Source organism: Anopheles ziemanni, chromosome 3 (assembly GCF_943734765.1).
Source record: "Anopheles ziemanni chromosome 3, idAnoZiCoDA_A2_x.2, whole genome shotgun sequence".
In the NCBI taxonomy this organism is placed as follows: Eukaryota; Metazoa; Arthropoda; class Insecta; order Diptera; family Culicidae; genus Anopheles; species Anopheles ziemanni.
Genome location: NC_080706.1, coordinates 25,872,270 through 25,896,292, shown reverse-complemented (window position 1 = coordinate 25,896,292; position 24,023 = coordinate 25,872,270). Strand labels below are relative to the sequence as shown.

Sequence of the window (24,023 nt, the reverse complement as noted above, 5' to 3'; positions counted from 1 at the left end):
GCGTTCTCCCTGTGCAGCTTTACTGCGATCTAATAACGTTGGCGTGCACGAACGCGACCGGCATCCTGCTGCACTGGCCGAAGGAGAAGTCCCAGCGCAAGGCGTTCATGGAGACGCGCCAGTGCGTGGAGGCGCGCCTGAAGATCCAGCGTGAGAACCAGAAGCAGGAGCAGCTGCTCCTGTCCGTGCTCCCGCGTCACGTGGCCATGGAGATGAAGAACGACATCGCCGGGCAGCCACGGGAGGCCCAGTTCCACAAGATCTACATCCAGCGGCACGAGAACGTGAGCATCCTGTTCGCGGACATCTGCGGCTTCACCAGTCTGAGCGACCAGTGTACGGCCGAGGAGCTGGTGCGTCTGCTGAACGAGCTGTTCGCGCGCTTCGACCGGCTGGCGCAGGAGCATCACTGTCTGCGCATCAAGCTGCTGGGCGATTGCTACTACTGCGTGTCCGGTCTGCCCGAGGCTCGGCCGGATCATGCCCTGTGTGCGGTGGAGATGGGCCTAGACATGATCGACGCGATCGCGCTCGTGCGTGAGGTGATGGCGGTGAACGTGAACATGCGCGTCGGCATCCACACGGGGCGGGTGCATTGCGGGGTGCTGGGGTTGCGCAAGTGGCAGTTCGATGTGTGGTCGAACGATGTGACGCTCGCGAACTACATGGAGAGTGGAGGCGTACCGGGCCGGGTGCACATCACGAAGGAAACGCTCCGATGCCTCGGGGATCACTACGACGTCGAGGAGGGGCGCGGGGCGGACCGAAACAGTTACCTGAAGGACCACCAGATCCAGACGTATCTCATCGTGCCGAAGGATGCTTCCTACCGACCGGTAGGTAAACGCTAATGCTTCCTTTATCTGCAATTGCAATATCCGGCTATGTTGTCCTTCTTTCGCTAGCACACGATGTCGAAGCAGTCATCGTCGGTCAATGGGAACGTCTCCAAAGAGCTCCGCATGATGGGCCACTGGTCGAAGATGGGCTTCAACGACAAGACCGAACCGAAGAGCACCGAGGAGGAGGTGAACGAGTATCTGATCAAGGCGATCGACGCCCGCAGCATCGACCGGCTCCGGCTCGATCACTGCAAGCGGTTCCACCTGACGTTCATCAAGGACGACATCGAGCGGAAGTACTGCCTCGAGCCGGACCCGATGCTGAACGTGTACTTCTACTGCAGCCTGATCATCTTCTTCGGCATCATGTCCATCCAGGTGCTGGTGTTTTCGATGTAAGTAACGAGCGAGCGATGTCTCGCCGAAGTCGAAGGAGAACGTTTATTGAAAACTGCTTTCGGCTCCTTCAGGGATCATTACAGCTACTGGGTGTACGGGTTCCTTACGCTCACGCTTCTGGTGTCCTGCGTTCCGGTGTTCACCCGAGAAGATATGGTATGCCACTTGGCAGGCAGGAAGTAGTGTTGGTATCTGATGGTATTTTTTTATGAATTACAGAAAATTTCCACCTTCTTTCGTGCACTGTCACAAAAAATTCACGGCCACCGTGAGCTAGCTCAAGTGATATCGCTCTGCGTCGTCATTACTGTGATATGTTTATCGTACTACAAACTGGTAAGCGCGGTATAGGCGTTAGTAGTTTAAACATCCCGACACAATAAAAGTGGGATACTTAAAAATCCGGACAATCGTTGCTTATCTTCTTCCCCGAAGACACGAAACTTCGTAGGGGATTTCCTACACCTTTTCTCCCTTTTATGGCAGGGGTTGGCCCACGTTTCCAGAAAAGAGCTAAATGAAGAATCAAAATCTAAAACCGCGGGCTAGCTATCTTAAACGATGTTTTCATGTTTTGAATGTTAAATTTTTTTATATTAAACCCTTTTTAAATGGAGTATCAATTTTCTTCTCCGAAAAGAAGCATAAACATAATATAAAATATTTCAAAGTTCAACTGCCATCGTAAACTTGGGTACATATTTTTGTTTAAATAAGTACTTTTTCAACACATAGTTCGTTTATCATACTCTAAATAAATTTATTTTATATTATTCAACTAAATCATTTACTCAAATTATGTTACCGTATCAATGATTTTCTGACTTACTCTCAGTTATTAAAAATAGCTAAGCTTCAAGAAATTTGAATATTGTGAAACATATTTTGTTTCGCCATGTTTTCAATAAAATTAGCTGGCGGGCCAGACTTTGACGACCCCTGCTTTATGGAAATCGAGTGAAAATAGTCTTTATTTCGAATCCGGAATTGTAAAGCGAACAGTTTATCAAACAAAACTTATTGTTTTAATATGTAGTAGCTTCTTCTAACCATATCGTCATTGTATTGTATCCATTCTTCGTTTACTTATTCCCATTGCTTTCACCACAAATGTAGCCTTTTCAAGTGTCTTGTTGGGATATTCATTTAAACGAAAAGTTGCAAAGACTGCTGTTAAGATTCATATCTTTAGCAGCTTAGATGCAAACTTTTTTTTAAAGATTATCCGGTTTTTAAGTGTTCAACATTGTCTACCCAATAATGAACGGCTAACCATATCTCACTTCTCTTTCAGACTTTTATTTTGTACCTTTCGCTTTACGACGAGTATCCGCTTGTCCGGCCTAGTAATTGTAAGGAGTCGAAAATTATCAATGTAAGTGCACTCTCGTGTCGTCCACTCGGCGTAATCCCTGCAGATTTGCGGTTCGGCCATATAGTCATCCATTCTAACCAACACTGCAAGATTTACCGCTTTTTTTTCTTCTCCTTTTCCCCCTTCCGGTCCGGTTGCAGATTCTACTATTGCTTACCTTGCTTGCCTTACTGACCTGTGCGGTGCATCAGTTTATTAAAATTTTATTCAAAATGCTTCTGCTGATTACCATACTCGTCCTGTACGTCGTGTCGGTCGTCGTCCTGGCCCTCATCTTCGAGCGTCACTGCGAACCATGGTAAGTTCAATCGATCTCGAGCGTTCGTTACAACGACCCTGGGGGTTTTTTGAGGGAAATGTACGGTTGACCACTTAGGTGTATGAATTGTTTAAAGAGTAACTGGAAATCACCCTTGCCATACAATTTCGGGGAAACGGAAATTGATTCTGTCCAATCGAGCGGAAATGAGTGACGTGTTGCAAACCCCAATTGAAGCACACATAATTAATTCAAATCGAGTAAATGGTGTGGTTTACCTGGGGCAGAACTTGGAGAAAGGTTGAGTGACGGATTTATTTTACTTTTCAACACTGAAAACAGGGAAAAAGGTTTTTCCTGGACATCGATGATTGTTGGGAAAGTAACAAAATGGAACCATTTATAAATATTCAAGGTGCTTGAATTACTTTTAGTTTCTCCAGAAATTATGCACCATTTAAACATCACAAATCAAACACAAAGTGAAAGTACACAATTTAATCGGAAAAAGAACATAATCCGCAACAAGCTGCTTCCGGCCTTACCGGGTGCGATTATCAAGTTTATCGTCCGTCCAGGACTGGTCGTGAAAAGTTCACCTCGGTAGTAATCAACGTTGAACCGATCAATTTATTGGCACTTTTGCAAAGACGGCTGCGAAAACTTGGCAAACATCTACAACCAGCAGGCCGTGAAGGTCCCACCCGTTTCCTCCCGGTACTTCCCCGGGGCGGCCCATCGCATCCGTCCGTCCGATGGATTAAAAACTTTTCGACCTGCTGCTACATAATGAGGATTTATCAACCATTTCTTCCGCCCCGGTGACCAACAATCCGGCCACCAATCGCGCAATTCGCCCAGCTTTCCTTCCGGCCGGCGCTGAAAGTGTCGGTGGAGCCTGTGATCGGTTCGCCTCCTTTCACCCTCCAGCTTCGTTCCATTCGCTCCGAGGGTGAAAAATTGCCCTTAAAATTCACCTTTTAGCTTGTTAATCACTCGAACAAAAGTTTAAGCCATCGAACGGTATCGGAAGTGATTCATTAATTCCTTCGTTTCCGTCGGGAGAGTTTGTGTTGGGTTTGTTTTGGTCCGCTTTTTTTACCACTTTTTTCTCCTGCTCATCGTCGCCGAAGAGAGGAAGAGATGATGGGAGCAAGTAAGTTGATTAACAGTTTTCCGAAGATAATCATGCCAAAGTGGGAAAATTCGATTGTAAGGGCTTTCATCGGAGCATAAAGAAGCGTCGAAGTGGAAAGTGAGAAAGATACCTTCCTAGCGTGTGCTTCTAATGCTCTCGTGTTAGTTTTGTTTTCGAAAAATATCTTGCTATGGATCGGAGAAGAATAGGTAAACCGAAGATCGGTTTGTTTTTTGGGTGAAAATTAACATAAAATCCACAAATCATCCATTTTCAAATCCCCAACCGCGCATGAAAGCCTGCCTAATTTAGACCATTAGTCCAACCACTGGAGTGGAATGCAATCTTAAAGGCTCAAGGGATTAAAACATTCACCTCATCGCGTCCACAAAAATGTCCCCACAACCGATAGCGATGCGGTTCGTTAGCATTAATTAGGTCCGGAAACTGGTGGAAGGTGAACTGTCGCCCGAAATGGTCGAACCTTTTCGCTTCTTGGGTCCAGGTTGTCCAGGGATAACCGCAACACAGAATGGACCGACCATACGCATCCACAGTGCTTTGCCACCTAACGATGACGATGAAAGTTTTACGGGAAATCTGCTCATCATTCACTAATTACTAAACCGCAACTGGCCGACCACAGCGAAACAGCGAACCAGCCCAAGCTGAAAAGTTGGATTTTCATACGACGATACGTGGCGTGTGTGGTTTTTTTGTTTGCTTTATTTATTTTCCACTTTCCACGATGCCGTGGTGTATTCTGCGCACGTACACAACGGGTAAAACTGGATGCTGGGAATGGAACCGGAAGTGAGGGATAGTGTTGTACGATGGAGTGTTTATGAGCTGCATTCCCGTTGTAACGAATTAAAACAATCTGATGGAAGAAGTCCACCGATTATGGTACGATTATGAACGTGCTTAAACGGTCTTACTGTTGTTCGAAATTCAAACATCATTTAGTGGTTGTTGTAGAGTGAAATTAAATTAACCTGAATGGGGGAACACCTTGCTCGATCGTTACAGGTTTCTAACGACGGAACGATTTCTGATCGACGTCGCGTTCCTGGTGGTGTTCGTGATCGGACAGATCATGCACAGCCAGCAGACGGAGATCACGCGCCGGCTCGACTTCATCTGGAAGCTGCAGGCCACCGAGGAGAAGGAGGACATGGAGCACCTGCAGGCGTACAACCGGAAGCTGCTGGCCAACATCCTGCCGGTGCACGTGGCCGACCATTTCCTGATGCGCGAGAAAAACATCGAGGTACGGTGTCCGGGTTGAACACTTGAAAACGCAGGGCACAACTTAATCTTTGGTGTATTTTGCGTTTTGTTGTAGGAGATCTACCACGAGCAGTGCGACACGGTGTGCGTGATGTTCGCCTCGATACCGAACTTCTCCGAGTTCTACATCGAGCTCGAGGGCAACAACGAGGGGGTCGAGTGTTTGCGCCTGCTGAACGAAATCATCGTCGACTTCGACGAGCTGCTGGCACTCGAGCAGTTCCGGTACGTGGAGAAGATCAAGACGACCGGCTCGACGTACATGGCCGCGTCCGGGTTGACGGCGAACCGGGGCGACAAGAACGACTTCCAGCACGTGGTCGCCATGATGGACTACGCGCTCGAGCTGTTCAAGAAGATAACGGATGTCAACGAACATTCCTTTAACAACTTTCGCATGCGCATCGGTGAGGAGTTCGGAAGTCCAGTTTTGTGAGAGCTCCCTTTACAATATGTGTTTTCTCTCTTATCCACAGGAATCAACATCGGGCCGGTGGTGGCAGGAGTGATCGGCACCCGGAAACCGCAGTACGATATCTGGGGCAACGCGGTAAATGTAGCCTCGCGGATGGATTCGACCGGCCTGATGGACCACATCCAGGTCACGGAGGATGTCTACCAGATCGTGAAGGATAAGGACTACAACCTGACGTGCCGTGGTACGGTTAACGTTAAAGGCAAGGGTACGATGATCACCTATCTGATGCCAGGCTTGGCCAAGGAGCAGAACAACTAGACCGTAGAAAGAATAAAAGACCCACTTCGGTTTCCGGGCCGTAGAAGCCTAACTGAGTTCTAACGTATTCCCTAAGGGTAGGGTAAACTTCAAGTTCCAAACCGAACATATCAGAACACACAACCCGCAAGTCCCGTTCGCGCTCACAACCAAAGATGGTCTCTGGCTCTAAATGTTAGTAAATGTTCCCACTATACCTGGCTCCCTGTTACCCTGGGCTTCATGTCCCATTTTTCCGTTGATTTACGGAACCATCCCAGTAGAAGAACGCACTTACTGAACCACAAATCAAATCTACCTGTTACCGTGCAGAACTACCAGAAACAATCGAACCAACCAATCGTATCAGTATTATATTTGATCTGTACAACAAACCGATGTATGTATTTCCGAACTCGTAGCGAGCTCGGGCAAATCTTTCCAAAGCAGTGAAGGAAAAGGAAAGCCACAAAGCAAGACCGTTCAGCCGTTTTCCCCATGGAAACACTCAACAATCAAACTAACGAATCATTTATTGGTATGCTTCCATTCCCATCGCCGTCGAGGGAAATTGTTAGAATGACTGTTATTACTGTCCCGTGATACTGTTTACTGTACACAGAAAGTTTAAAAAGGGCATAGGGTAGTCAATTACACTGTCACTGACCAATAGCATGTTAAAAAGAATGTTGCAGACATGAAAGACTTGGATTAAAATGGAATGGGAACATGAGCACGGTTACGAGAAAGGCAAATGGGGAGTAATGGAGTAGAACAGAGGATAAAAAAGAGTAGCTATGCAAAACGTCACGAAACTGAAGATATATTTTTGGAAACATGTTTATACCTTAGAATCTCATCATTTTTTAAAACTTTCGAACGTGATCCTCCTAACATTCAATGGCCCAATACCAAATGGTTTTCACCGATGGGCGTGCTGTCGGAATAGATCTCTTCGATTTTGTGTTGTTGTTGTAGTTGATCTATAAACCTAAGAAAAACCAGAGCTGAATATTTTTTTTCCGAAATCTCATTACATAGCCAAAGTACTGACCGTTGGGTGCGCAAACAAACTAAAATCCCACTCGGTTACAATAGTAAGAAACATAATACGAAAGTCAAACGAAACGAAACACAACTGAAAATAATCGCTTGCAAAACGAACAACTTATACAGCTTTTACACACCTCTATGGATGTTTGTAAATTACATGTACTTACCTCCCCCACGCCGTGTTTCCCTCCACGATGATACAGGAGAATGTCCGACCGACTCGAGTCGATCTTGAGCGTACGAGCGGCCTCACCGGAGGCAACAAGCATAGTGAGAACATATTTAAATACATTATTAATATTATGATTACCACTGGAACGTATTACACGGCGAGGTGCATATTGAAGCAAAAGGGAAAAACAGAAGAACTATACAAACACGAATCGATAGCATTGTACTACTATGAAACCAAAGATGAACAAATAATGTTAATAAAAAAAAACCTCTGGATGGAATTTAATTCGATGAATAGACACAAACAACACAAATCATATAGGAAAAGAGCGATGGCGGAAGCATGGAGAGAGAGAGGGAGAGGGATCAAGAAAAAAACATTTAAGTCCACATTTGAGCGTGGAAAATAAAGGAACTTATCTGGTGAAAACGTGAAGTTTGTGTGTGGGTTTGGTATTGAAGTGATGAAAGAAAGTATGTTTTATTGTACGAACCGCGTTTTCACGTGGTTGAAACATTGTAAACAACCTATGGCGTAGGTTGCGCCTGCGCCGGTCACACCCCGCTTTCGCTCGCTCAAATGCGCCGGGGGCAGAAGGGTTCTAAATTTAGGTTGCATTTCTATTTCTCAATTCTCCGACCGGCCGCCTCCAATCAGTCTCGAGCGGGCAGCGAACTGTGTTGGAGTTTTGACCGCGTTTTTGAGCTCTAGTTTTGTATCCCGGCCCGTTAGATACCGCAAAAGAAGATGGCCACGATCGACAACGATCCCGCCTTTACGTCACTGTGCAACGAGAAAACGCTGCAGTCGCAGAAGGAGGGCTTCTTCAACGTGTTCTACGCGTCGGTGGCGGAAAACTTCACCGGAAAAAATGCGAACTGGCTGACAGAGGTGTACCAGCGGCTACCAACCGATGCCGAGAAGCTGCGGGTGGTTTACGACGATCCGGTGGTCGCTTACGAGGTGCTCGGTACGCTAGAGCACGTGCAGCCCGTGTTCCGCGCCAAGGATGCCCGGTTCTCGTGGCAACGGCGTGAGCAGGCGATGAAGCTGCTGGGAGAGAATAAGTTCCAGCAGGCGCTCATGATGGCCTGCCAGGCGGTGATGCGTGCACCGGCTCAAGGCGTCGATAAGTTTATCGACAAAGGGCTAACGCTGGCACTCGCCTTGTGGACACGGGCGGAGGTATTTATTCGCATGCTGGATGGCAAGCGGGCCCAGCAGGATCTACAGCTGGCGGTCAAGTGTGGTCTTCCGGTGAAGCAGAACGCCGAATACTATTTACGCGTCGCTAAGTGTTACGCTCGTACGAATCAAGCAGGCCATGCACAGAATGCGTTTCTCATCGAACGTCAACCTTTCTCTTTCAGTCTGCGGTGAGGATGGTCGTGCGGAGGTTGCGGCGAAACTGTTCCATCAACTCTCCGGCCACAACGATTATGCACTCGGAAGGTTAAAGGAAGACATGGAGGATCTGCGGGTTCTGAAAAAGGAAACTCCAACGGTGGAGCAGGACCGTTCTCTTCCGGCGCTGGCCGGCGCAGGTGAGAACGTCGAGCTGAAGGGTTGCAGTACGAAGCTAAAGCTCGTCGGAGCGCAAGAAGATCCACGCGGACGGTACGTGATAGCGGCTGAAGATATTGGTCCCGGGGAACCAATTGTCGCCGAACCGGCCGAGGCTGCGTGTTTGTATCCCAAGTTTTTCGGATCACACTGTTACGCCTGCTTTGCGAGGTAAACGTCCAAGAGTGAAGATCGTGGTGAAAGGAATGTAACGGACTTTTTCTTATTTAAGGTTAATTGCCCCGGTGGCGTGTTCGGAATGCTGCGGTGTAGCATTCTGTTCCGTTGCCTGTCGGGACAAGGCGTGCGCCACGTACCACCGATTCGAGTGCCAGTATCTCGATATGATGATCGGTTCCGGTATGTCGATTTTGTGCTTTATAGCGCTGCGTATTGTCACCCAAGCTGGCACTCCACAGAAGGCCATCGAAGCGGGTCAATCGCTGTTGGACACGCTCTGCAAGCATACGGAGCGTCGCGACCCAGAGGACCACTTCAAGCGTACCCTCATGACCACCTTCCTACTCCGGTGCCTTCAGAAGGCCGAATTCTTTGGCCGACGAACGACCGAATCGCCCGAACCGAACCCGCTCGAGTTACAAGTCGGTGCGATCTTGCTCGGTGCGCTCCAGTCGCTGCAGTTCAACGCACACGAAATCTACGAAACACGTGTCACGGGCGAACATCGGTTCGATACGGCCAAGGTGCTTTACCTCGGGGTCGGTATCTACCGGGCGGCGTCCATGTTTAACCACGAGTGCCGCACCGGAGTGCTGCGCACGTTCCTCGGTACGTCGATCATTTTCCATACGGCCCGAACGATTCCGCGCGGTGAACTGGTGCCGGAAAACTATGGACCACACTTCCTGCGTCAACCGAAAGCGGTGCGGCAACGCAATCTCCGCTCGCGGTACTGGTTCAAGTGTGAGTGCAAGGCGTGCATCGAAGATTGGCCCCAGATGGACAAACTGACCGATAAGCCACGGCTGCTCTGCCCCAATGGGAACTGTGGTAACGTACTGCCGTATCCGGGCAAGCCGTCGCAGCGCAATCCAAAGTGCAGCAAGTGTAAGACGCAGGTCCATCTGGAAGCGAGCGTCAAAATGGTGGAAGCATGCGATCAGCTGTATGTGACCGCAGCGGAAATGATGGCGGTAAGACGGCCTACAATGACATACAATTGAAGTGGAACTAGTTCGAATTTTAACGATTTACATTCGAACTTTCAGAACGAACAGGTCGATCAAGCGATCGAACTGCTGAAGAAAGGTATCACCATCTTCTCCCAGGTGGCCGTCCCACCACACAAGGCAACCCACATCGCGCAGGAGGCCCTTCGGTCCTGTCTTGCCGACAAGGGCAACGTCAACCATTACTGAACGTCTATGTCTTCGTCTATTGATGTTCATCAATTTTACGAGGCAGAGAGAGAGAGAGAAAGAGAGAAAATAAGGTGTGATTATAAAACCAACCAAAGACATCGGCGTGTTGGCGTATACTAATCTATTTTAGGGTTGCTTTCAAAGCACTGTAGGATGATTGGCTTTCGTTTTACAATAAAACTAACACTTTATCACGGAATGGAACCACCCGAAGGAAGGTGCGCTCTTTGTTGAATGAAGGAACGAATTAATGAGCAACACTGGGTGCTTCATCATCGATCGCTGGAGCCTTCGCTTCGTCGATCAGTCCCGTGCCGGGTGGTTTTTCGACCGGAGTACACTCTTCCAGTGCTCGACCACGAAGTGAGAAGTGAATCGCGCTGAAAAAAAGACATTGATAAGATTTAATAAGAGTCATCGTTGAATGTTTAGGTCGAAAACTTACAGTGCAATGAAGAACACCACCATTTGGGTGCCCATGGTGAGAAGGAAAATCGCCTGGGGGTACGTATTGATCGAAGAGTTGTAAACCTGCGTATACAGCACCCCACTGAACAGGGGAACGGCGTTATCGAACACGGAAAGGAAGGAGAATATTATTCCACGCTCGTTGGTGGGAACCATTTTGGAAATCATCGACCGAAGAACCGGTGCCACAACGGGGCCCACGCTGGAGATCGTTGCACCGATGTACAGCACCCAGCCAACCTCGGCGAAGATGTAAACGAACCGCGCACTGGCATGCGCCAACGCTCCGATCATGATGATCAGGGTGTCCTTCAAACCGAGCACCTTGGTGAACAACGGGACGCCGAGAAACATCATCACCACGTACGCGGCCGATTGGTACGTTTTGAAATAGCTGTACAGATCCGTGTCCCAGTTGAAGCGCAGCTGGGTGTAGAGGTACATCTTTGGCTTTTCGTCCCGCTGGAACGTGTAGAAGGACATCGCCACCATCAGCAGGTACAGGTAGGTCCGGCGGTGCATCGTTCGTTTGCGCAGGAACGTGCTAACTGACCGTACCACATGCTGGCGGTCGAAGAAATCCAGCGGCATCCGGTACCAAGGTAGCTCCCGGATCGAACACTGGCGCTCGGTTGTGCGTGACTTTAGACGCACAATCGAGTAGAGGATTGAGCAGGCGAGTAACGATGCGTTGATGGCGAACATGATCGTGTAAGACTTTCCCGTGTGGTTAAAGATCACATTGCCGAGGGCGACTCCGATTGGCATCGTGCTCAGGTAGGTCGCATCGAGGATGGTGATGCGTAATGTGCGCTCCTCGACCGTCGTAATGTCGGAGATGTATGCAAAACAGGAGGCAAAGATGGCAATGTCGGCTCCGGTGAGAACACTCGGGATCGTCGCGGTGTAGATGATGTACTCAACTGGCCACGATGGCATGCGCGTGTTTACCACGATCATGAGAGAGTAGATCAACTTTCCGGTAAGCCCGAGAATGAGTGGTAGCTTCCGACCACGTCGATCCGACCAAGCACCAAGAAAAAGTGCTAGCACAATCGGTACAACATACATGGCGATGTTGTTCCACTGATGGAACGTCGAGGTTGTCACCTGGACCTGTTTCTTTATATCCTGGTACTGTTCGATATTTAGGCAAATCTCGTGCGAGTACCCATGGTCAACGGTGCACGCTTTGTAGAGGAAAAAAGCCTGCTCAACGACCGAGGTCAGCATGAACGCCATCATGTACAGGAACATCGAAGGTTCGACGGAGATCTTCTGATACCATCGCTCGGCCGGTTGCGGCGCGCATTCCGGTGTCGAGTTCTCCGTAGCAACGCTGTTACTCCGACCCGGCTCCGTAGGTCCAACCGCATGATTGCTGAGCTCGCCGTTGGTCGACCGCTGGAATGGGAACACCATGAGGCATAAATAAACATTTCCGATGGTGCAACGCGATCGTGGCGCTCAGGTTAAACTTGCTTACCTTAGCATTTTCGTCCGTAGCCGTCGACGACATTGCAGCTACGCAGGAGATGCCGGAAAGCGACGCAGTCTGGAGGTTCAATCAGCACGACGGTTCGCGGCCGACTACCGGACATGCCTCGACTTGCGACCGTGGGCGAGGATCGTCGGCATTCGATGATAATTGTATCACACGCGATGGTGGTGGTGGCCCTTTAGCATCTTCCAGCACGGACATCCACGTTCACACGAGAAGCTAGAAGCAAACAGATAGTGCTATCAAAGTTGATTCACATACAAAGGAAGGTGTTGGTGGAAGCTGAGGTTACAATCTCTAATTGACGCCGTTAGCTGCGGTGATGCTGCAGAGACGCATTCATACGGACTCGGAGTGAGAAGATAACCGGCTTCTGACGACAAGAACGCTGATTGAATCCTCCGATAGCTGCTCGATCGGCCATTCGATTGTGGGGCGTAGAAAAGCAGATAACGAGGAGATGAAATCGACATCAGTACTATAGGCGACATAGTAACGTTTGTTTGAACCACTTTTCATTACAATATATAATTCGTTTCACCACAAGCGATAAGACAACACAAGTTGTTGTGGTTCGTGGACCAGCGTTAACACGTGTTTTGCACGTGCAGCATCTGTCAAAAGTTTGTTTTGGTTTTTTTTTACACGCACGCGCACTTCACGTTGAAAAAGGCGGCTACAATGTTTTGCGCTAATTTTGCAGTTTAATGCACTCCACTTGATGCAAGCCGGTCCTATCTAAATCAATATAATTACTTGCACAAACAGCCACCTCAAGAGCTATTATTTCTCAAGGGTCGGAACAACCTTCGCTTCAATTATCTACCGGGAGCCTACTTTGTTGCGATTAATTAGCATTGTTTTGGCTTGCCAGTGGAATTTGGTAGCGTATTTTTGATAAGTTATGAATTGCACCTTCGGAAACTCACCGTTATCAAGATAAGCAAGACAGCGGAGCGGAGGGGTCTTCTCTAAAATATCCTGGATTCTACCACAGTAAAATAGCACACTTCGAACGCGCAAAGCTGCAGATGAACTGACGAGATCGCAAACAACGACCGGTTTCGTAACATTTAGACAAAAAAATGAAAAAAGACGCATCTTTGCCGGTTGAAAAGGCATAAATAGCCGAATTGTAAGTAGCTGTTTAGCCGCCTAACCGATTTGTACATGTGTCCTCTCAAATGTAAGGACTTTTTAAGAGAAAACATTTTTGTAACACGACTTGGTCTATTTCTGCTAGTTTTGAGAAATTCTGAAACTCATCTGATTTCTATGACTTCTATAAATACCGGTTCGTGTTTCAGGGTCAAATTACCGATTCGTCATCTAGGAGTGTGCTCGTACTGTTGCATACAAAAAGGCGTTTAAGTTTTAAATTGACTTGCGAAAGTTGGATTGACATGTTTGGCAAGCAGAACAAAATAAAAAATCATTGCGAACCAACTACAAATGGAGTATAAACCCATTTTTATACGCTTCTTTAAGATCTGATCTTCTGTAAACAATCTGTGAATGAACCGCTTGCTTATTTTAATACCTTCTATAACATTTTTTAACTCTATAACCCTTTTTCAAATTCCAAACTGCAACGCACTACAAGAAAATGTGTGGTTCTTTACAATATGTTATTTTGAGTATAGGCTGTGGCAGAATCACATGTTTTTAAGGACTTTAAAATTATTCACAACCATTTTTACTGTTTGGTTGTGAATAATGTAAAATATTTAGAAGTATTTGTGATCTTTTTATACTCCCAATTGAAATTGCACTCAGGTCAATGGAATTTTGGGCTATTTTGAAAGCATAAGCATATTCCAACATAAGTGCATTCAATGATATTGGCATGTTTGACCTATTATCTAAGGATATAAAATATCGATAAATTATATCGAGGTCAGTAGTTTATTGTTTTTTTGTTTTTAAGGTCAGTCGAAAACCATTGCAACCAACCCGTTGATACGCGTTTGATTGTTTCCCGAGAATATTCAAGCACCGGTTTCTTCATCCATTTTCACCCTTGACCAACATACACACCCGGCCATCCCTTCCCGTACACCGGGAACATAATCGTTTCCGAAGCATCATTTGTCATGTAACTGGCACACGGTGGCGGCGAAGATTCGGCGGGGTAGAAAAAAAAATTAACATAACCATACGGCCCTCGATGCTGCTAGCGTTCTACTCCCAGCACCCGGCCGCAGCATAAAACCCGAGCATAATGGGTGGAACCCACGGGTGTGGGACGTCGGGACAGGTGGATAATCAGCAATCCGCCGTCCGTGCCCGGCCTTGAATTGTGAACTGCGCTCATCCGTAATTATCATCGAAAATGGGTACCTCGAGTGCAGGAACACCTCCCAGTGGGAAGGGGCTGTGCATGGCGCTTTTATGATTACCCAATTTTACCGAACCCACAAGCGCCAGGCCGCATCGGGTCGGGAAACGTTGGTAGTTATTTCCCGGGCTCTTTTCCCAAATTCCGGGTGCCTCGAGTGGAATCAAATCGGGAACAGTTACCGAACGCTCTAGCAGCACACAAACACACTCATGCACCGTGAATCCCTGATCTCGTCGACTTGGAGACTCTCGTCTTCACGGCGATGCACTCCTTCGCCGAGGCTCTTGCGATGATGCAGGCGGGTGGTGGATTTAATTGATTGGTACTCGAGGCGATCGAGGCGGAGGGTGGGTATGAGTAAGAAGGCGCACCAGATGGAGGAGTGCTCGATCATCCACTTGGGGGTTGTGTATTTTCTTTTAATCCACACCCTCCCTCGCGGCGAGAGTTCTTCCAGCTGTTCCGAGCGCCAGCAAAAGCAGGTTCGAGCTCTTCTCGCGTGTTCGAGCCACGAAACATTAACCTATTTCCTTCCGCTTTGGCGCGGTTGCGGGCGCGCGCGCGCGCGTTCCCCTTTCTGTGCCACCCGAATCCCGAGCCCAGCGGTTTCCACCCTCACCGGTTGGCTCTTTGGCCTCTTTGATGCTCTTCATATGCTACAGCATTTGGCACCTTGCGCACTTGCGCGTCGGCGGTGTGTGTCGGTGTCTCTGGTTCACTGGTACTGTTTTTGGCATACAAATTGATCGTTCATCGACGCCCGGGACCGATGCGAGGTTAATCTCGTATTACCCGGCCACATTTGGTGTCGGTGCGCTTTTGTAAACTCTATTTTGGACCATTCCAGTGCGGTTAATTGGCGCATTTTTGGGGTCGACTTGGCGCAAAAATAGTTGCGATTGCCGGAGGCTCATTAGATGTGGGAGGTCAGGTCAATGTAGCAAGTGTTTGCCCGGTCGGAGTCCGATGGAGATCGATTTGCGGTGATTATCTTAATTGGAGCTTTTGCAAGGTAACAACTTTATAATGTCTCAAATCTAGATCAAAACATATTCCGTTTAGTAACAAAAATGTTTTTGTCTGTTTATTTGTTGTTTTATTTTAGAAATACGGAAAATAAATTGTGTGTGAAAAACATACCCCACGAAAGCAACATATGTAATTTAAAGCAAAATGCGTAAGATATTCGGGTAGAATTTTTTATGTTGTCTTTAAAAATGTGTTTTTAATTTCATTACTTGGTCAAAGACTCCGAAAAAAGAACACAGAAGCAGAACAAATATAGAAATCATTTTACAAAAATATTCATGTTAGATTCTTTGATACTAATTAAAGATATTAAACAATAAGTTATTTGCAAGTCACTTCTCAATATACACCAAACAAACCGAAATATGCGCACATTTTGGATTAAAGTATGTGATATTAAATTGAATCAATGTTGCATGGGTTATACCATAAATTAACCTTTTGTTAAGTAAAGGGATATTTATTTTTGAACAGTTAAGGAGGTTTAAAATTTTGTATCGCACATGATGCCGTTTGTTCAAAATCTTGTTAAAAATCGAAGCTCCCGCTCGTTATCGCAAACCATCTTCCTAACGATAAGGAAGGGTGCACTCACTGCACTGCACAGCATCGTTGTGTCGAATCATTGTAATAAATTCATCCCAGCCTCTCACGACGCTGCATCCGATTGGCCGACGTGTGCCAAACTATTGAAATGGCACAAAAAAACTAGACCCAACCAGCGTGCATGCAAAAACCAAACCGATCCGGAAGACGCCGTACGGCATGTGGATCCCACCGCGCCGAGGCGGCACAATGGGGGTCGAGCAATGTCTTCATTAGTGCGCTTTCGCGGGGCAACATATAATTGTTCGGTAGGCAAATGGGGACCCATTTCGCCTACCCTCCCGGCCCGACCCTAACGCCAGCGCTTTGAAGTCCATTCCGAAACAACGATTCGGCCCCGGGAGGCCGCGCGAGGCGAAACGAAATGGACAATTTTGCACTCCGCTCCGCACGAGACCGATCGCGTTCACCTTGCGCGAAGAGCTGTGGCCCAAATCCAGGTGACATTGAAATCATTAACCGCTCCGTCGGTCGTCCCAGCGTCCCGGGAAAGGGCCAACGCGCGCTCGGTTGGTTCATTAGGCCATCGGGAGCGATAGAGGATTTTGCTTCGCTTAACGTTCGTCATTATTTGCCTATCAGAAAGAGTGGCAAACGAATACGACGCCACCGAACCGTTTGTTTTTTTTTTTTCGCCAGGGAATCTTTCCCTAGCCTCGTTTTCGCTACCTTTGACATTGACACCGCGGTGCCAGCGTCGGCTTCTGCGCCTCGCTTTCCATTCCCTTCCCCCCACACCCGGCACCGGGCGGGCAACACGAGCACGAAGACTTTGTCCCACGGTGGCGCTCCCATTGTCACGCTGCATCCGTTGCGACGATGCATTTTCCCTCCCTTTTCCCGTTTCGGCGCTAGGGGTTAAGTTCAGCGATTATTTGCATCCATTTGCTCCGGTGGTGGTGGTGGTGACGGTGGCCAACCGGTGGTGCCGGGTGAAACATAGTAAGGGTCATGTTTACGGCTACGGGTTCATCACCGGCAAGCCACGGCGGGAATTCTTCGCCGGTCCGGTGTATCAAAAAATAGCACAAAATAAAAGTAAAATCAAATGCAAATGGCAGGCCAGCAGCTCGGCGTGGTGGCTTAAGAAAAGTAATACATTTGAATAAATCACATTGATCTACTTTCGTCTTTTTTTTTTCCTACTTTTTCGTGAGTTTTTGTTCGACGATAATAAGCAATTGTTATAATTTGTACATAATAACATGAACGAGAAAGTTGAGAACAAAGTAGAGAAGCTGGTTGCAACCCATCATAAGCCATTTTTTTTTTAATCCTCCAGTATTTTTAAATAGTTAAATGTAGGGATGAAATGTAGGTTTTTTTTAAACAATACAACTATTTGTTAACAGAAAAGTAGTTTATTCACTTTAACAAATGTAGCCCTATTTAAATACGTGTCGACAATTACAGCTCAATTTACAAATTGTTTTTTAATTGTATTAAAAAAAATTGCATTTAGTTTTATTTCGAACGAAACATAGAATAAATCCAAAGAAACGCAATATTAAAACCCTCCAGCAAGATACGGCACCCTAACAAATGATTCATTTTTGCGTCACTCAACTCCTTTCGTGGTGGTCAAAGCTCAGCCTCTGGTTGACATTTTCCCTAAAAGGTTTTTCCCTCCTTACCTTACCACTTTTCCTGTCCAATCAGGCGACAAATCTACCAGAGTGTAAAACAACAAAACATGTGCGCAGTGAAAAAGATGAAAAAAGCACATTAGGAAAAACGGACCGGTATCGGCCGGACGTGGGAATGTCACGGTTGACATGCAGCCGCTCGGGAGAAAAATAAAAGGAGTTAACCACTCTGCTCAGTGCGACAGGATGAAATTCGACCGACCTCCGTTGGAGGATAATTTGCATTCCATTGGAACCTCCGTTTTGTGCAGCTCGCGTTCGCATGGAATTCGCGTTCATTTTTCCGTATGTTTTCCTTTCGGTTTGGCGTAGACAAGGAATCTTTTTTGACTCGTTTCCTTTTTTTTTCGCTTCGATACCTACGTCAACCCATTTCGCTTTTCAAAAGATCCACTCGCGCTGTCAGCCGCAAAGCGGAAAAAGACAATTTGCCCACTGAAAGGTGCAAATTTTCCAACCCACCTGTCGCGCGCCACGCCTAGGAGGGTCTCCCCTTTCCTCCGATTGTTTCTTTTCCGATCGATTTCCTCCGTCGGCCTTCCCAGCTTCCCGGTTGTTCTTTTAATGCGGGCAAAAGTTTCCGCCGCTTCGACGGAGCTCGATTTATTTAAAGCGTCTTCGAAAGCCGGGAGTCATGAATTGTGGCCTAATTCGATAGGCTTCGGCCTTCGAATGGGCCCGTGTGCCGAAGGAAGGAAAAGAGCACGTGCGGCGTTAACTCCAACTGGATTAACCAGCCTCCCGAACGGCCCGACCTCCGTTCCCGGTTTGGCTCCCGTAAATAATCAGTTCATTGAACGCAACCAGCCGATAAGGGAACGATCGAATAGAGCTATCACTTTTGAAGCAGGTGGGTCCGAGAAAACGGGTTCGATCGGGGTCTCTTTTCACTGTCAAACAGAGCCTCCTCTCGCATGCTGGGGGACAATTTTCCACCCTTTTCCGCACCGTCCAAACCAGCCGGACCAAACCGGAAAAGCGATTCAACACCAGACCCGAACTGGGCCACACATCATCGGCTAAGGGCCCACGCGGAAACCCGGCGCAATCAAAATCAATGACACGGTTTGTTGTGAAGAGAAACATTGCGAGGGCATAGAGGATAAGGACACGAACCTCGCACGACAACGACACATCCACCCGCGATTGCGACAATTTATTACGACAATTAGCGAATTAAATTTCCATCCACCCACCGCGCCGTGCGAGGCGCCCGTGTGAGCTTTTCCTTTCGCTTTCACCCACACTAGAGAGCAAAACAAAACCGGGTTCAGACATTCTCCCAGCCTACCTCCACTCTCGCAGCGATATCGACGTTCGCGACATGGCCAATTTAAAACAGCGATAAAATAAGATCATCAGTACACCTTCGCTGAAAGCCGGTGGACGCGAATCTTGGTGGTTATCTTTCGTGGGCGAATGGAACACGTAGAAAACGTAGCAAGCTAGCACTTGTCGCTCGGGAACGCGCTCGGTTCGCCGTGGTCCGTGTGAGACAGGCCGCCTTTGCATCGCAACGTGCCAATTGAAGTGGAAAGCGATTATTGGGAAGAGATTTACGGCCCGCAATGTGGGAGGAATATGGAACGGACATGTCCGGGGGAAAAGTCTGCCGGGGAATTCATGTGAAAATGGTACCCGATGACAAGAAAGTAGGTGATATTTTAAATTTATAGTGCGTGTAGTAGGTTTGGTTACCAATGGAAACGGGCCTGCTGACAGGTGGATGCAATAAATAAATCACACACCTTACAAATTGGTCCTTAAAAAGGTGGTATTTAAAAGAAAATTAACTTTCTATAAGCTTCACTGTTTTCGAACTAAATTCAACGCGGGACTGCAACGGCTATGACCGAGTTGAAGCTGAGATCTGGTGAAGCTTTCAGCAGTTTACTTTTCATGTACGACGTCGACATGCTTCCGTATTACCGCGTACAGCGTTGAACTTCCCTTGAGGGCACTCGCATCCAAATGCCCTATAATTCTACGGTTCCGTCGATCACGTGTCGTTTTGTGAGGCTTAAACAACCGTCTTTGGTGATTCCCAAAAGAGAGCAGGAAGCCAAGCAGTCTTCGTTTCCCTGCGAAATGGAACGGATCACGGGGAATGGCTTCCGGAGGGACTGTCAGTAGGACCTTTTTCTGTCCAAAGTCCATGCCATCCGATAGTGTGTCGGTTTCATCGGCCAACCCAGTTCCATCGAGCAACGTCTCTATTGGCCGGCCGGATCACGGTGAAGTGCGAAGTGAAGCGCACCAGTCAAGTGTCGTTAGGATTTACGAGCGTGAATCGACGGAACCGTTTGTGCTTCGGTGGTACGGCGAGGATCTACGATCACGTCCTCCGGAGCGCACAGGAGTTTTACGACGCCAAGGGGTCTTAAATTACCGGTGTGCTCCCAAGTGTGCATACACACCCTAGCCACAGTCAGGTTGATCTTCACCATCGGCGAACGATCCTATCAGACGTTGGGTATCAGCTCGCAGGAAAAAAAGGGCTCAAGAGGGTGATGCTTGTTTCGCCAGTGGCGTTTGTGATTTGCCAATCGTTTTTGTTTGGCTTTTCAGCCTTCTCCACGACACCTGAAGAGCCGGTCGTTTGCAGATTTTATCACCAGCGAGTCCAGCGATACGCCATCGAGCGCTCATCAGCACCCAGCTTCGTTCGGAGTGAGGTCCCGGCATTAACCTTTCGACCGACAGGTGGCGCTTGCGATGGCCGGCGGTGTTGATTTGGCGCATCGGACACCGAACCGCTCATTAGGGAGCGCGGGACTTAGGCGGGTTTCACTTTTTCACTCCCTTCCCCCCTTCCCTCCCTCGCCATCGAGCAGGGAGGAACTTTCGCCTGCAAAGGTATCTTCTACGAGAAGGCATCCATTGAGGATGCTTCAAGCGAACTTCCGAATCTTCCACGCGACCTCCGACCTTTACGTGGCAATCACAACCATCGTGGTGAAGAATTTCGCCCCTCTTTCGAGGATGATAATTTACGAGTCATAATCTTTTTTTTACCTCTCAGTCTTTCTTTCTTTCTTTCTTTCTTTCTTTTAGCTATCCCGTCTTTCAAATCGACGAGGGTCACGTGCGCCAGACCTTAATGACACGACTTATGATCGATGTTCACTGATGTAAACGCACGGTTGAGATACTCCAACTTTTTATCTGGATTTACTGAAATTGCAAGGCATTCAGACGAGTGTATAAAACTTTTATCCTTTTCTTCTATTTTCTTTTTCGTCATCGTCAAGAGCTCAATTATCTATTGCATTTTAGCGCAGTATTCTTTTTTACGAAACTGCTAGTTTCTACTCTTATTTTTTGGACGGGTTTTTGTAAGTTCTAAGCATGATTTTAAAATGTGAAACAAATCATTAATGTATCTTAAATTTCGTATAACTGTTTCACTATCCAGTGGTTATATTTCAAACAAAAAGTAAAAAATGAAAGCTCAATCGCAATCCGATAATTTTAACACTTCAGGTAAAACGGCAGCCTCATTGTTCATTCGTGAAAAACAAAACCAGCTACACTCATTTTCAAAAGAAACGTTAGCAGTGCGCCATACTTTCCACCCCGATGAAAGATCGCTTTCGGGTGCCCGGGGGGGGCTGTCCACTGCTTTTGTGCTAGGCCAGCACCCGCCTGCCTCCCCGATGACGCCGATGACGGTGATGATGGCGCAACCTAATTAGTTTTTACGTTCCAGCGGCAGCATCATTCTCCACGGCAGCATCCCGAAAAACCATGACAAACGCAAAGCGGACGCATTCTTCAGGCGTCCGAGAACTTTCACGGCACCCATCGCACGGGATTAAGGGGGGGGTTTTCCCGCTCCGGCGTCCGGTAGATCGCGCCCATTCACGGGAGCACTTCCGCCCGGGCCGGTGTAACTAACTAAGCTAAATGTAGCAAATAGTTACACGCATGTTCACGCATGTTCCGTACGAGGCATTCCCGGGGCGCATTCTTGAGGGCCGCACAGGGGAGAACCAATTTTCGGCTTCCATATTACATCATCATTAGGTTAATTTTCGGGCGCTTCCCTTTTCGCTTTAGCACCTGCGTTGGAGTCCGGTTGGCTCGCTTACCTAATAGCTCCCGTCTGGAGTTAGATAATGTCTACGAGATACCAGGCTGAAAAATAACGACGTTGAACTACGAAAGGAGAGGAAACATTCATTGGAATGTGTGGAACAGTGTCTGACAAAAAGTGAGTCCAATTAAAAATTCTTTTCATCAAATCATGATGGTCAAACTATATTGCTTTTAGCATTTGTTTATATTACACACATAAAAAGGATGGGTTCAATTATTTTTATCAACATACTCTAGTACCATATTTGATCCTTAATTTAATATTTTCCCCCCCCCCCCCCCCCAGCTCGCCCTTTTCTTGCCCAGCACTGTACTGCAGCAGCTTCCGAAACCACTTCCGCAGGTTTTCCGTAAGAATCCGGGATGAAAACGATCGCCTAAATGAACGTCCGAATTAAGGGCAGTCGGGCAGTATCGGGTGTGCAGCATCCCGCCGGGCCGAGAGCCAGCGCCGACGACGACGACGGCGTTGGAAACGTTTTCCGGGTTCTCCATCCTCCGGCCATTCGGGGCCTCCCCCGTGGGCTTGACGGGCCCTGCAGGCTGTCGTGCGCCGCCGCGGTTGGGGCGAGAATTGATGGAGATTCGGTAATTGGATAACTCACTTCTGACCACGAGCGTTGAAAAAACCGCTAGCACCCAGTCGGCGGGCCCGGTTTGGTGGCCGGAGCGGGAAGGCACGAAGATGGATGGGGCTGATTCTCGAAGGCAACGAAACGCAGCCAGCCCAAAGGGTGGTGACCTTAATTCTCGCCTCGCCGGAGCTAATCGGCGCGAGGTGCACGATTGTGCAATACCCAGCGGCGCGCACCGTTCGTTTACCGTAAGGCACACATTCCGGTAGGCTACGCGGCCAGCTCTGCAGGTCCTCGGCAGAGCTTCCGGCAACGCAACGCGCCCGAAATGGGGGGTTCCATCCGCTTCGCTCGGTTCCCATCGCCAGAGTGCACCTTCGCGCACGGAAATGCAGATCGTAGGAAATAAAATATTTCTTCCATCAAACCTACCTTCGCTTTATGCCCCTTTCGAGGCTTAAGTTCACGCTAGATGGGTTTTTACATGTGTGACATCAACGATCGACAAGGCGACGAACTCGACCCGAGAGCATCGGAGGGAAAAAGGGCGCTCGGAGGCCATCTGCAAATCCGTGACATGCTTGACGTGGAATTCGTTAGCATTAGCCTTACAATCAAGAAAACTTGTTAGACGTGAAAATAACTATTTAACCCTTTCCTGCGTGGTAGATGTCAGTTAAAACCATTTTGAGTGTTATGATTGTTTTTAAATGTTACATGCTTATGATCAACAAGTGTCTCTAACCAAACACAATTCGTAAAAGAAACGATCTTCATTTATAATAATATTTAAAAACATAATCCTAAATGTTTTAAGGGTTAGGAAACCACGAAATAGTTCCCGAGCAAGACAAACCTGTGTTTACAAAACCATAAGCTGCAAGCTGCCTTCGATTCCGACTCGCCGCTCCAACCTGTTTAGCATAAACGTCAGTCAGGCGAATCATCAACCACCGACCGAGCATTCTTCTCGTTCACTTTCATTCTCCGGCGCTTTCGGGAACGTCACAACCGGCAGCGGAGGATGAAAACGAAATTCGTCACCCTCGAGATTTAAATCGACGTCTGTCGTGTCCGGCGTGTCCCAGGCGTGCGGTGGCGGCGGCGTGGGAAAGTTTACTTTCTACCGCGAACTTTTCACCGAAAAATTTCCATCCATTTCGTCTGCTGGCGGGCGAGTTATGTTTTTCACTTTTTCTGCCCTCCTCTCCGAAACATGGACGCTTGCCTGTAGATGATGATGAATTTGAGAACTTTCAACACAAAAGCCTCAAGCGCGCGATCGTTTAACGATCTTGTTAGGGGGAGGCTGAACGGTCGGCCAGTTGTAATTTCGGGTTCGGGTCCATTCCATGGACATTTGTTGACAAAAAGGGAAAATTGTCCCACTGGGCACACCGGCACGGGTAGTAATTTTCTCTTCCCGGGAAGGAAACGTTCCTCCCACGATCGGTCTCATTGTTTGTTTAATTACCACCCACCAGTTTGGGGAGGGAGGGTGGTTTTCTCAAACAAATTTCTTCGCCAGCCCAATCGTGGTCGAGCGAGCTGTCAAATAAAATTAAGAT

At 47.8% G+C, this 24,023-nt stretch overlaps 3 protein-coding genes across 3 annotated transcripts in view; 2 read left to right on the top strand and 1 right to left on the bottom strand.

Moving 5' to 3' along the window:
* LOC131284416 (adenylate cyclase type 6) overlaps positions 1-6,039 on the top strand; it is a 43,232-nt gene extending 37,193 nt beyond the window's left edge. Inside the window, exons 9-17 of the mRNA XM_058313270.1 lie at positions 18-836; positions 906-1,237; positions 1,313-1,397; positions 1,461-1,577; positions 2,536-2,616; positions 2,757-2,914; positions 5,043-5,283; positions 5,359-5,710; positions 5,780-6,039. Coding sequence (XP_058169253.1) covers positions 18-836; positions 906-1,237; positions 1,313-1,397; positions 1,461-1,577; positions 2,536-2,616; positions 2,757-2,914; positions 5,043-5,283; positions 5,359-5,710; positions 5,780-6,039 — 2,445 coding nt within the window. The remainder of the gene's footprint in view (positions 1-17; positions 837-905; positions 1,238-1,312; positions 1,398-1,460; positions 1,578-2,535; positions 2,617-2,756; positions 2,915-5,042; positions 5,284-5,358; positions 5,711-5,779) is intronic.
* Positions 6,040-7,993: 1,954 nt separating this feature from the next.
* On the top strand, positions 7,994-10,188 carry LOC131288649 (SET and MYND domain-containing protein 4). Its single transcript, XM_058317799.1, is given in 3 exon segments — positions 7,994-8,552; positions 8,617-8,980; positions 9,042-10,188. Coding segments are annotated over 3 exon segments (2,070 nt in total).
* A 120-nt stretch (positions 10,189-10,308) lies between these two features.
* On the bottom strand, positions 10,309-12,178 carry LOC131284415 (proton-coupled folate transporter). The gene is made up of 3 exons (XM_058313268.1): positions 12,146-12,178; positions 10,637-12,063; positions 10,309-10,571 (listed from the first exon to the last, which is right to left on the bottom strand). Exons 1-3 carry the CDS (start codon positions 12,176-12,178, stop codon positions 10,439-10,441), a joined length of 1,593 nt encoding a protein of 530 aa, XP_058169251.1. The 3' UTR covers positions 10,309-10,438.
* Between the last annotated feature and the right edge of the window lie 11,845 nt (positions 12,179-24,023).